Source organism: Ceratotherium simum, chromosome 18 (assembly GCF_057802395.1).
Source record: "Ceratotherium simum simum isolate JZ-2026a chromosome 18, ASM5780239v1, whole genome shotgun sequence".
Classification (NCBI taxonomy): Eukaryota; Metazoa; Chordata; class Mammalia; order Perissodactyla; family Rhinocerotidae; genus Ceratotherium; species Ceratotherium simum.
Window position 1 is genome coordinate 51,005,565 of NC_141917.1, and position 12,974 is coordinate 51,018,538.

The following is a 12,974-nucleotide window of genomic DNA, read 5'->3' on the forward strand; positions in this document are numbered from 1 at the left end:
TTTGAGCATGCGTTTCTATTTTTGAATAGAAAAACTAACTTGTTCTTTTAAAAGAGGTCTAGGCTACTCTCTTAAGTATCTGGATATATTATTTATTATCATAGGGTTTTATACTTTTGGTTATGAATATATAGTAGCCTGCAGTTGAACTTAGGTTAATTATTCTGTACTTGTTCAAAAAAGATCAAGTCTAAATTATAATTTGGGCTCACTGGTTACCAGTGGGATAATGAAAGTTACATTTAGAATATATTTTCAATGCCAGTGAATGCCAACTCTAAGTAAGGAAGAGAAATGGCCCAGCTTGAACCAGCTTGGGACAAATAGGTTGGTAGACAAAAACAAGGTAGTTGGGATGGTGATAGCATGACTGGTTTATGAGTGGGTGACAGTGAGCTGTTTAGCAGGAGGGTAATAATTGACAGAAAATGGGAGAATGAAAACACAGAACTAATATAAAGGGAAACAATTTCAAGCTAAAAACAGTACAAGAGAGGATACATTTAGAAAGAGAAACCAAAGAGAGGGATCCTGAGTTAAAATGAGAAAAGATAAAAAATAAAAATAAATCATCTTTTACCCCAGAAGGGGCGGAGGGTGGGGGAGCAGAAGTGATATCATGACATCATTCTGCACCAAATATTTGTCAGGAAAGAAGGCCCTGAACCTGAGCTCTAGACAAAAATGAGAGCACTTGACATGCAGCAGCTAAGGAGCAGTTTAGTTTCTGGAAGGACAGGAAAGGCCAACTAGAGGAAGTGTCCACCTGGAATGGGCACTGGTGGGAGGGAGAAGCAATACAGCTAGCAAAGAATACTGATGGGGCTGGCCTTATGCCAGGCAGACTCTGCCTGGAGAAAAGGTGGGAGAGGAGCAGTCTGACCTGCATAAAACAGTCATGGGGAGAAAAGTGGTGGCAGCTCTGGAAGATGATTAATGGGGGCATGAGAATGGAAACTATTTTAACACATGGGCAGTATTCTTTTCATTGTGATTTGTGATGCGAATCAAGGCATTTCAACCCTTGAAGTGCTCTCATTGGTCCTTTTAATACTAATGTAGCAGTAATAATTTTATGTGACATGTGAAAAGACCTTAGGTTTCCTGGGAATAATGGTAATGTAGCTAAGAACAGACCTGGATTCATCAATAATTCAGTAGTTTTTGGAGGAGGAAATCTATCTGATTATTACTAGATTAAAAGTCTGGCTATACCTGGGATAGATACACAATGTTTTTCTTTTTCTTTTTATTCTATTTTTAGTTACATAGTAAGGAGTAAAAGAGAAGGAAAGTCTGTCTAACAAGGCTCCTCCACTTTCCTGTGCCTATTGCTGTTCTGAAGACAAGCACTTGGCTCACTAGTGAAACGTTTTTACAGATAACATGTGAAACCACAGCTTTGAATCATTTCCAACTGTGTCTTTTTGTTGGCTCCGGCTTACTTTAGCTACTTACGCTGGACTGTCACAGTGTCTTAGGGATGAGGAGACGCCTCCCCCGCAGGTCCTGCTGCACTCTCCCCATAGTGACCAGGGACCCCAGCCCCCATCTATGCTCTGGGGCCAAGTGCCAAAAGGAACACAATCTCCCTGATAACACCACTGCAAGATTTCACAGAAAACACAGAATTAGCTTTTAGGCAGATAGAGCTATCAGGATAGAAATACATAAGGGTCAGACAATGACCAATTATAGGCATTAGCATTCTCCCAATAGATAACAGGCTGAGAGTTCTTTACTGTGTTTAGACAATGGTGAAGGTGCATGTGATTTGCAAATTATCTTTGGCTAGGTAATGATTTATAAATCACTAACATGTACCATGAGTCTAAAAAACTTGACTTTACTTCTTTTTCCTTATTTCTTCTACTCCAGACTTTTAGTGTTTCTCATTATAGAGACCTCAAGTCTTTTTTAGATATTTTAGTATTAAAATTTTTTTTTCTTTATATTCCACTATTATTAGACTCATGGAATGACAACGCAATATGGAAAGTTCCCCAGTAAGGAATTTTTATGATGGTAATTGCTTTTTCGTTAAAAAAAAGAAAAAAAGTCCGGTTGAGGCTACAATAGTAAAAGAATGTGTTGTGGCATTTCATCTACACGAGTACTGCAGACATAATAAAAGCAATGCCAAGACACTAGGGACTGGGTACAAAAAAACCCTTATATACAATGACTAGCCATGTGTATAGCCCCTGCATGAACATGTGTACTGGAATTCTTCTCAGCTTTACTCTCTGCAATAAACCACACATATTGCAAATAAGTAGAAAACCAGAAATAATTTATCGAGACGCAGACATCGAATAATCAGCTCATAACTCTAATATGATAAATCTTATTTGTAGAATATGGTAAAAATGAAAGCCTTTTTTTAAAACCAAGCATTTCTAGGCTTTTATTGGTGCATTTTTCTGAATTATCAAACTTTGACAAACCATACTGATGCTCTGCAAGTCATTTGTTTATATGCATAACAATAGGGAACATTATTAAAGTTGAATAACTGTCAGCAATGTCAGATTGTTAAATAAAAATTCAATCTTATATTAAAACGTGAAGGGATTATGACATGTGATGCCTAGAAAGTAATCAGTTTGTTATACTAATTCTCTATATCTAGAATTCCTTCACAGATCACCTTTTTCACTGCTACCACTCTAGATCAAACTGGAAAAATAGCTTCTTACCTGGTTCCCTTGCCTCAACTTTTTTCTACGTATAATCAATCTATTCTCCAGTGAGCATTCAGAGAGATCTTTTAAAAAAATATTATCACCTCATGTCACTTTTTTGCTTAAAAGACTCGTGGTTTTCTACTTCCCTAACTCAGGTCAGCAGTGGCCTTTGTGATCTAGCCCCTGCCTCCTTCTCCAGCCTTATTCTCTCTTTCACAGATTGCTCCAGATACACTGGCCTTCTTTCTTTTCCTTAAGACACTAAGCTTGTGCCCTCCATAGGGCATTTGCGTTTGCTGGTCCTCTGGGAATACTCTTCTCCCAATTCCTTATATTGCTGTCTTGTCATCATTCGGTTTCAGGTCAAGTGTCATTTCACCAGAGATGACCACCCTTGACCACCCTTATTCTGAAGTGGTACCTCACTACCCCTTCCTGCCCTCCCCTCCCTCAACTCCAACATGTAATAGTGGTTTCATCCTCCTGTTTTAGTCCACTTAACACTACTTTAAATTATCCTATTCATTTTTCAAATTATCTTTGTTTGTCTCCTCTTGTTAGTATGTAAATGGCTCAAGAGCCACTTGTGGCTACTTAAATTTAAATTAATTAACATTAAAAATTCAGTTCCTCAGATATACTAGCCACATTTTTAGGGGTCCATAGCCATATGAGGCTAGTGGCTACTATGTTGGACAGAGCAGACACAGAACATTTCTATCATCACAGAATGTTCTATTGGAAATGCTGAATGTCTAGAATAATACCTAGCATGTAGTGGATATGCAACAAAAATTTACTGAATGAATGAATATATTAGTTAAGTTATAGAGTTCTGTGTCCTGTTTTGGTTGCTACGTGTCGGGAAGGAACTGAAAATGCCAGAGGGTAAAGAAAGTCAAATTCATCTTCGTTTCCCTGGTAGGTGGCACTCAGTGAATGTTTCAGTAGTTGTAACAACATAAAGGACTTTCTTAGAGAAGTGCTGAACAATTATCATTTGTCTATAAAAAATTAGGCAAGAGGAAGTCAAAATCCAGTTGGCTATAAGGCAGAACATTCTGACCCTAAATCCAATAAATATTAAAGTAGGATATTAAGAAAGTCTATGAGTTTTGGGCAATAAGAATTACCACAAAGAAAAAAATCATCTGTCCAAAATGATGAAGCAGAAGTAGTTGCCTGAACTGATAATATAGTATCAACTCTGGGGGCAGGGCTGCTGATAATGTACACTTGAGAGGAAGAGAATGTTCCAGCTGCCAGCTTATGACTTACCTAGCTGATTTGGAAGAACAACCATTTGTATAATGATACACCAATTGTGTTAGACCTTCACCTATATAAAAGCCACAACACTGCGCCAAATAACCTCCAGTTTTACATTTTTGTTATTACAAGTAGCTGTGTATAAGAATATTTATACCTGCACTTATTTTCCTGTGAGAATAACTGAGCGATGTAGTACTGACCAGCAATTACTGAATTTTTCCCATGGTTTCAATTAATGACAACTAACACCTTAAAAAATTCCAAATCTTAAAATGTGCCTATTTTTTAAGTCAGAAATTTAGCATTATTGATTTCAAATAACATTAAAGCTTGATTTTACATTTCTTTTATGTAATCACAGAGCTGCACCTAAAGCTCAAAGGGACTTTGGAATTAATGTGGTCTAATTACTTCATTTTTTCAGATGAGGAAACCAGAACCTGTAGGAGGTTGACTACCCCAGGCCACTTACTGGCAGAAAAGGGATTATCTGTCCAAAAATACACAAAAATTAGTGGAAAAAAATCAAGTGGAGGTGTAGGATTATATATTTGAAAACATTAAAGAATACTCTAATATACTTTGTTTTTACTACATAAAATACACAATAACACTAGAGATTAAAAAAAAAAACCACTTAGCTCCAAGTGTACATCCACTGTTATTTCAGACCTCCCTGAGTATTCTCATAATTGGTAGAGACAAAATTTCACTTTTTACATTTTTCAGGGACAAAGGAATTGTGAAGTCCACAAGAATACTGAAAGGTGTAGGTTCCAAAGTATTTAATAATATTACTATACGTGTTTCCTGGATGCTCACAAAATATAGGACAGGGAAAGAAGTCACATAAATTCTCCCATTTTCCTTTTAAAACTTATTCTTAAGGCAAAATATAAATATAATATTGAGCTTGTAAAATGTCGCTCAGTTCTCATCATTAATTAACATCTACAGAGCAGTAGTATTTCATAAGTGGTTTGCTAGAATCTTTTACTGCATAAATTTATGCTATTGATTATATCTATTCCATGGAGTCATAACATAATAGACAATTACATTGGAAAGTTAAATAACAAAAATTAATGGATAAAAATGAATTCATAAGAATAACATAACATCTCTAGCAGCTGACAAGAGACTAGTATCTAGTTTAACAACTAATTAACAACTTAGTTAAACAGTTAACAAGCTAACATCTTTGGTCTCTGTGTAGGCTGTGTTATAAACTCGAGTTCTCATTCTAGCGATATCTCTGGTCCAAAGTAAGTCATTTGTTTCTTTTCTCTAGTTTCCCAAATTATAAAATGGGGGCAAACTTTAGTTTTTGATTCCAATATGGTTTGAGTTAAGACAACTTGAGAAATTAGTTCTATGCAGACATACCTTCAAAGAAGTTAAAAATCTATCAAAGGACTTGTTGGACTTTGATCTCTGGCAAAATGTTCTTTTGTGTTTTGTTTAGTTCCTCCTACCTTGTATTTATAGGAAAGGATTTCTTTAGAATTCTCACGACTTCTCTCCTCTGGTGATAGGAGCAGACTACTACCATATGCTATCTTGATGTAGCATATGATTTTAAGAGAAGAAACATTTAACTTAATTATAAGTGCTTTAAGAAACCTATAGTGGACTTCATGTAGATCAAGTTACTTGAGCTAATTTTCTAAAAGATCACATTAATCAATATATACTAAGATTTTAATGTGTGTAAGTCATAAGTAACATAATTAGATTACACCAAATAAGGCAACTTGAGGTATACAAATCCTATAAGCACATAAAGGTAAAAATTTTGAGTATTGTATTTTTTATTTTTATCCTTTTTTCACCTGAAGTTGTCCAAACTGTAAAAACTCTATTTCTATAGGTATAGAATTTTACTTCATTTCTTAAACTAGAAAAGTTAAATATTCAGATGGAAACCAGTTTCTAATCTTTATTCTCAAAGTTTATATACAATCTAGTGATTTTGGACTATTTTAAACATCAGTCATGTTACTTCAGCTTAAATTGTCCAGATAAATTGGATAAATTTGGCCTTCTTTTTGCTAATTCAGGTGTGTTTAACCAGATTCAGAAATGTGAAAGAAGTGCAACTATCATATTCTAAGAGTAAAATCTCATATTGTTCATTTTTGCTTTTCACATTCTTTCTAAATAAAATAAATATGTTTTAAAAAGTATCTAGAAAGATGATATAGTCCAGTAAGGCTTTAAAAGTTTTCTTAAGAAACACTTATTCATTATTAGACAACATCTCTTGCTATTAGACCACTGAATTTCATGATCTACTTCGGAGTTATCTTCAAGCAAGATATATTATAAATCAAACAATCTAACTTTGAGAATTTCTCAGAATTCCACAAAGGAAAATTTCAAGATGAGTATACACAGTATTTTAAATATATATATATAGATATCTATATCTATATCTCTCTATATTTTTTTTAACGAGAGCCATTTTAGGATGTGATTATGGTAGATGTTGTACTATAGCCAGCACTGGGTCCAGCCAGCATCTGGAATGAGATACTTCTAAGGAAATCCTAAGATTTTAAAGGAAGTGATATTGGTGATTCAACGTAGAACATTCTTCCCAAGTCAGAAAAGCTCAGAGTTGGAACAAAGCGCTATTAAATGCCTTATCTTTCCACTGTGCAGGTGCAGGAATGCTAAAGCTTATCTCAGCCCAAATTCTAAATCAGAACTTGTCATCCCATACTATTTAAATTTCTAGAGCAATTGGAAGAGCTATTCTTTCTTCACTTCCTGTGTTTATAGTTTGGGACCCAGTCAAAACATATTATATTCTACTCTAAGTGAATTAAGATGTAAGGCTGCAAATGTCCTATTATATAACCAGTGCTTTAGAAGGGTAAATAATAATCCTGTTCTAATCCAGTCCTACGTTTCCCATGCAAAGACATTAGGAATCAATGTCATGTATAAAAATGCTGGGCTATATCTCCAATTGGTCTTTTACAATCACTAAATCAATCTTTTGGCAATAAACCAAGTATTTGAAACCTTCTTTGTAGTCACCATCAGAGCTTGCAAGGATTGGGTTTTGATTATCCTTAACATCCTGTTCAGTAACAATGCCAACATACTATCAGTCTAAATCTTTGTTTACTATTTCATCAAATATGGCAACCCTCTAATTCCTGTCCAAAGGGCTATATGCCATGTCTAAGGAAAATTCTTTTGGCTGAAAGTTATATTGATTGATTTGTAGGAGTCTGACCTATGGACACACAGTACCAACCAGTGTACCGTCTGGGCTCATCAAATTTCCTCCTTTGGTTAATGCTACTGTCCCTGAGCACATCCATTCAGACCATATGGTTCTTATTCAGTCCTTGAATGGTTTATTCAGGCAAACATCCAATGGCTGTAATAACGATGTCAGACCCCCCAGGACTCCCGCAAAGATCAGTTTTAATTTTTTGGCCATATTTCTTACTCCATCTGCTAAATGTGCATGGAACAGTTCCCATACTTACATGGAACATTTGTGGAACTGCGCCCCCGGGCAAGGATCCCATCTCTTTTGTAGCCAGAGTTTGACGAGATCATTGTGGATTCAGTTCTCTGGATATGTCTATACTATCACTTGAGCAATATTTCTCCCCTCTCCCCACCTTTTTTTAAAAAAAAGATTTATTCAAAACACTATGAGCAGCTTTGGTTTTATCCTGCTGGCTAGACAGGATGTAGCTTCTTTCTTGTTCCTTCTGATGAGAGTAGTTTTGAAATTGAGAGTTAAGATCAAAGGTTGTGGATATTCCATTCATGTTTCTGTGGTACACAAACTCATGCTTATACTCTGATGTTCTTTACCGCCAGTTAAGACAGTCTGGCGAAGAATTGTCTGCCCACCATCATCTAAGGTTAGCAAATAATAATGAAAAGTAAAGATGATGCTCTGATGATATGTACTAGCACCTGCCCTCTGAGGAAGCCCACAAAAAGCTCACTCAGATATTATCTCATTTCATCCTCACAATATCTCTATGAAATATGTAGAAACAGATTTTCTCTCATTTTAAAGTGGAGATTCGTTATTTTTCCAATTGTAACACCATCATATATTCTTAGCTCAATGTTCTGTCCACAGTGCCTTCTTATTGTGATTTCTGAGAAAAACTGTTACAGGTAGATAAGTGAAAAATCCACATAATATTAAAGGGTAAAATACATTGTCACCACCCATCTCAGGCTCAGTGACTCATTTTATTCCCACGACAATGAAAATTTGCTTTTTCTCTGCAAAATTTCCCACCTGACGGTAAAGTAAAATCAGAGGCAGTATAGAGGGGCAAAGTTTTCAACTTTGGGATCAGAAAGACTTGAGGTGGAATCTCAGCTCTACTATTAAATTGCTGTGCAATCTTAGGCTTTCGAGTCTTACTTTCCTCATCTGTAAAATGGAGTTAAAACAGTACCCACCTCATAGGATTTTTGTCAATACTAAAGAGAACAAATATGCGCCTGGCGCAGGGTAAGTACCTCGAAAAGACTCATTATCATCATCGTCATTGTTACAGGTAATGCCAACTATTTTCAGATGACAAGAATACAGACTGCCCACACAAAGTTGATGAGAACAATTAAAAATTCCACTTCAATTCTGTCACTAGCTCTTTGCATGCCTGTTTTGATTTGAATCAAAATTCTGAACTCTAGTTTAACTTCCAAATAGATATAGCCTCAAGAGGAAAAATCTGTATTTGGCAACAGTACACATGCTTCTCTTTTAAGGAAAAAAAAATAAATAAAATCAACAATAGCAAAAATTAATAAATAGATAAGGCAAATGGTTAGTAAAAAATAAATAAAAAATAAATTAAGAAGTGCTCAACTCACATGTCTAGTTCTTTGTATGTTTTTTCCCTTAAAAGTGTAGGTTGATCTAGTTCTTTGAAAGCTTCTTTGTAAATTCAAAGTTAATGATAGAGATATTTTGAGGGTCTTCTTCCAGCCTTCTTCTATCCTTTTCTTTCTAGAAGTCTGCATATGCATTTGTTTTTTTCATTTATTGATTCATTCATTCACTTTAAGACTTCTTAGTGCCATTCCTAATGCTGTCTATCAACCATCCATGTCTCTGGAATAATGGCTAAGATTTGTTTTGTAGATTAATTTTAGATGGTGAAATCCAACATTTAACTTTATGAAACTACACTCTAATGTTGTGAATATGAATGACCTCTTGGTACACAAACTTTGCTACCTTTACAAGGTTCTTAAATAGTTTTTAATGGAGCCCAAGATGTTCTGTTGAGGTATGCTGAAAGCTGACAAGGGTCCAAGGATAGGGTAAGGAGGCAGGCAAGGGGTTCTTTTAACCAAAGCATTTCCATTTTTTCAAATGTATATATATATAAGAATTCTGTCGGCTTCATTTGAAGAAAGGGTTTAGGGATCTGAAAGTTGAAAACCATTAACCCAGATTAAGAATGTGAATCTTTAGGGGCCAACCCAGTGGTGTAGCAGTTAAGTTCACGTGCTCTGTTTCAGCAGCCCAGGGTTCACTGGTTCGGTTCCTGGGCACAAGCTTATGCACCGCTCATCAGGCCCTGCTGTGGTGGCATTCCATATATAAAATAGAGAAAGATGGTCACAGATGTTAGCTCAGGGCTAATCTTCCTCACCAAAAAGAGGAAGATTGGCAATGGATGTTAGCTCAGGGTCGATCTTCCTCACCAAAAAAAAAAAAGAATGTGAATCTTTAGAAATCAAATATATTTTTTCCCCATTTTATTCACTTTCTCTTGTCTGTGCTTATTCTTATTTACACTTAGAAGTAATTATATTTCCTTGCTATTTGCTTATCTAAATTCCAATTCAATACTGTTAGCTTTAACATTATTGAGAGTGTTTTCTAAGTATCCCTCAAAATTTTCTGTAATTGCCAAGAAAATGTCATCTCTATCACATATATGCACAAAGCTGTAAGATATGACATGAGGGTCCTGATATTAAGCAGAAATGATAAGATATTAAATATGTTTTTACCATATAAATGATTGATGGGATTGAGCTATGTGTCCTCAAATAGCCACTCCTCATGGTTTACTTACTTGGAGGAATTATATAATTTATAGAATGCTTCTAGGAGAACTCTGAGGTGTTTAAAAGAATGAATTCTCGGGGCTGGAACCGTGGCATAGCGGTTAAGTACGCGTGCTCCGCTGCTGGTGGCCCAGGTTTGGATCCCGGGCACGCACTGAGGCACCGCCTGTCAGGCCATGCTGTGGTGGCGTCCCATATAAAGTGGAGGAAGATAGGCACAGATGTTAGCCCACAGCCAGTCTTCCTCAGCAAAAAGAGGAGCATTGGCATGGATGTTAGCTCAGGGCTGATCTTCCTCACAAAAAAATAAAAAATAAAAAAATAAGAATGAATTCATTATGCTTTGAGTTAAAAAATAAAGCGAAATGAAAAGAGCCATCAGGCCTAGTGATAGTATTATTTTAGGCAAACAGAAACTGTGGCCCGTGGACTAGATTACAAGAAAAATCAACGGCAAATAAAGAAACAGATTCCCACTGTGACTTTCCCCCTTAGAGTTGTGTATTTCTTCTAAGTACAGCTTGATGCAAATTGCTACTTGTCATTGACAAGAATTGTTGGTTCCAAAATAAACCTAGACTGTTGTTTCAAGAATGCAGTTCCTAATATTTTCTATTACTTCAGTGAAAAAAAAGAAGGAATTTCTGGTAGTGTGTGAAGGTCTCTATTTTTATTGGCTACTTACAAAGTCTCAAAAAAAGATCCTTAATCCTTTAAAAATGACCCTATCAATTCATACATTTAGCATAATTTACCAACATTTCCAAACTCAGCATGGAAAAGCCATCAACATGGCACTAGGTCATGGGTCCTGAATGAAGCCGTCAGCAAGGATTAATAAACTGTGACAGCTGCCCAAAAGCTTTCATTCTTTTTATTTAAACATCAGATTGCAAGCAGAAATTCAGTGTAATCTTTGTTGAAACTAACCCAACCAACATGGAAGAAGTCAGAACTGAGAACAGACGACAGGAGTAGTTATTATTGTAAATTCAGTCCATAGCAATAAATTTTAGAATTTATTGCATATTGAATACATAGCAATTCCTAAAGAATTTGAGGAATAGCATAAACTATTCTTATCTGTTTGAATAATTCTTAATAATGATATATATTTTTAAACTAGACTGATGAAACTACAATTATTTAGCTCCAATTTCATTGCTCAATAAATTGTTTAATTATTCTACTATTAGTCCTGTCTCTCATATTGCAATTTAAAAGCAACTCTACTTAGGCTATAATTATAAAGTCTATTTTTGGGTCACATAATTTTCCTGGGAATTATTTATCAAAAAAAAAAAAAAACCTAGACTTATATGACTAAACAGACTGTATTACATGACTACAAGATTGTTGTTGGATTTTTTGTACAAATGTAACTCATACATATACTTACAGAAAGGTGAAACTGACTCAGAAAATAGTTACTCACTGTAATTTCCTAAACAATGCATATTTGCAGTTATCAAGATATGACAATTAACTCATTAAGCTAGGAATTTATTATTTTCTCAAGTACATTTTAAATTAGTATGCATAATTTCCCAGTGGTTGAATATCAATACCAGAAATTTATCAGATTACTCTACATGTCAAATAGCTAATAAATCATTTGAGCTTACCCCCTTTTCAATATTCCCAGTTTGACAGAGTGTTCCCTCAGCTGCGGGAATACTGTTGGTGACACAGCGGTTGCTTTTGCTGAGACACCAGAGCTCTCTACACACTTCCTAGGAAAGAAGGCAAAAGCAAGTTGATCAGAAGTAGAGACTAAAATAATGTCCATTTCTTCCATAAAATATATCTACAATCACTCAGTATTACTTTAAAAAGAGACCCCAGGTCTATTGGCTGCTGTTGAAGCATTGGAGATGAGGATTTTGGAGGAGGTTCTTACGAAAGGTGGGTTACCCATTTTGCAGAATCATTTAAACATTTGTCTTTATAATTCTTATTTCAGTGTATAAAGTGTATCTTAGTTTTTAATACTGATTAGGATATTTTTAAATTAATGTGCAGAAATTTCATTAATGTAGAAGAGCAGGAAGAACGAATATGTAGAAAGGAAAGATATGTTTCTTACTCTCAAGAATATACAATAGCACAAATGTACCGATTACTAATAAAGTGTTGCCAGGTAGATGACATCCTAGACCTACTGTAAGATTCAAATAAAGACTATTTTAAAAAGAAAAGAAAAGAAAGACCATGGGAATGAGCAGGGAGTAATTTCTAAAATTCACATATGCCTAAAGAACAATCTACCAATGTTATTTGCAGTTCATCAATGTAGTCTGCTTTCATAAAAGGAAATTTGATTTTGAACAAATGCTGCTATTTATGTGCCATTTCCATAACTAACATGTTTCAGATGATGTTTGGAGCTGTCTTGTCTTCTTTATTATGATTTCTCATTATCCTACCTCAGGATGGGAGATTTACAACACTTATTCTAATATGGGCAATATAAAATACTTCCTTTTGTTCACACATATTAAACTATGAGATTTTAAAATAAGCTTTCCAATGTATGCTTGAGTAAAGTGTTTTAACTAACAGCGAGAAAAAAGCTTACTTTGAAGTAAATACTCAAATTTTTCAGTTTCTTTTTATATATGCTCACCAATTAGCATCATTATTGATATTATGAATTTTTAATTTAAACTAGAACCATTTAGTATTAAATAAAAATTTGCAATAAAAATATTTTTTTTGGAGTGCAACGATAAATTTATACATAACGTTCAATTCTATTGCTATCATTCCCCAACTGCTCTTTTAACTCAAAACACCATTATAAAAACATATGTCAGATAAACACAATTCAGAAATAAAGGGGTAACATATTTAATTCACTGATTCACTGTTTCTACAAATGGTAATGCCCCACAGCGTATAGCAAACTGAAGGGAACTCTTTGGGCCACATGTACTG

General features: G+C 35.0%; 1 protein-coding gene across 5 annotated transcripts in view; it reads right to left on the reverse strand.

Moving 5' to 3' along the window:
* ADAMTS6 (ADAM metallopeptidase with thrombospondin type 1 motif 6) overlaps window positions 1-12,974 on the reverse strand; it is a 336,164-nt gene that overhangs the window by 114,771 nt on the left and 208,419 nt on the right. For 4 of the 5 annotated variants that reach the window (XR_015555122.1, XM_087443329.1, XM_087443330.1 and 1 more), the window contains 2 exons: window positions 11,663-11,770; window positions 1,459-1,604 (listed from right to left, as the gene is read on the reverse strand). Coding sequence is in view for 4 of the 5 variants with exons in the window: in XM_087443329.1 (XP_087299455.1) it covers window positions 1,459-1,604; window positions 11,663-11,770 (254 nt within the window). In the remaining variant the exon portion in view is untranslated. The remainder of the gene's footprint in view (window positions 1-1,458; window positions 1,605-11,662; window positions 11,771-12,974) is intronic. The other variant, XM_087443331.1, reaches the window with a different exon arrangement.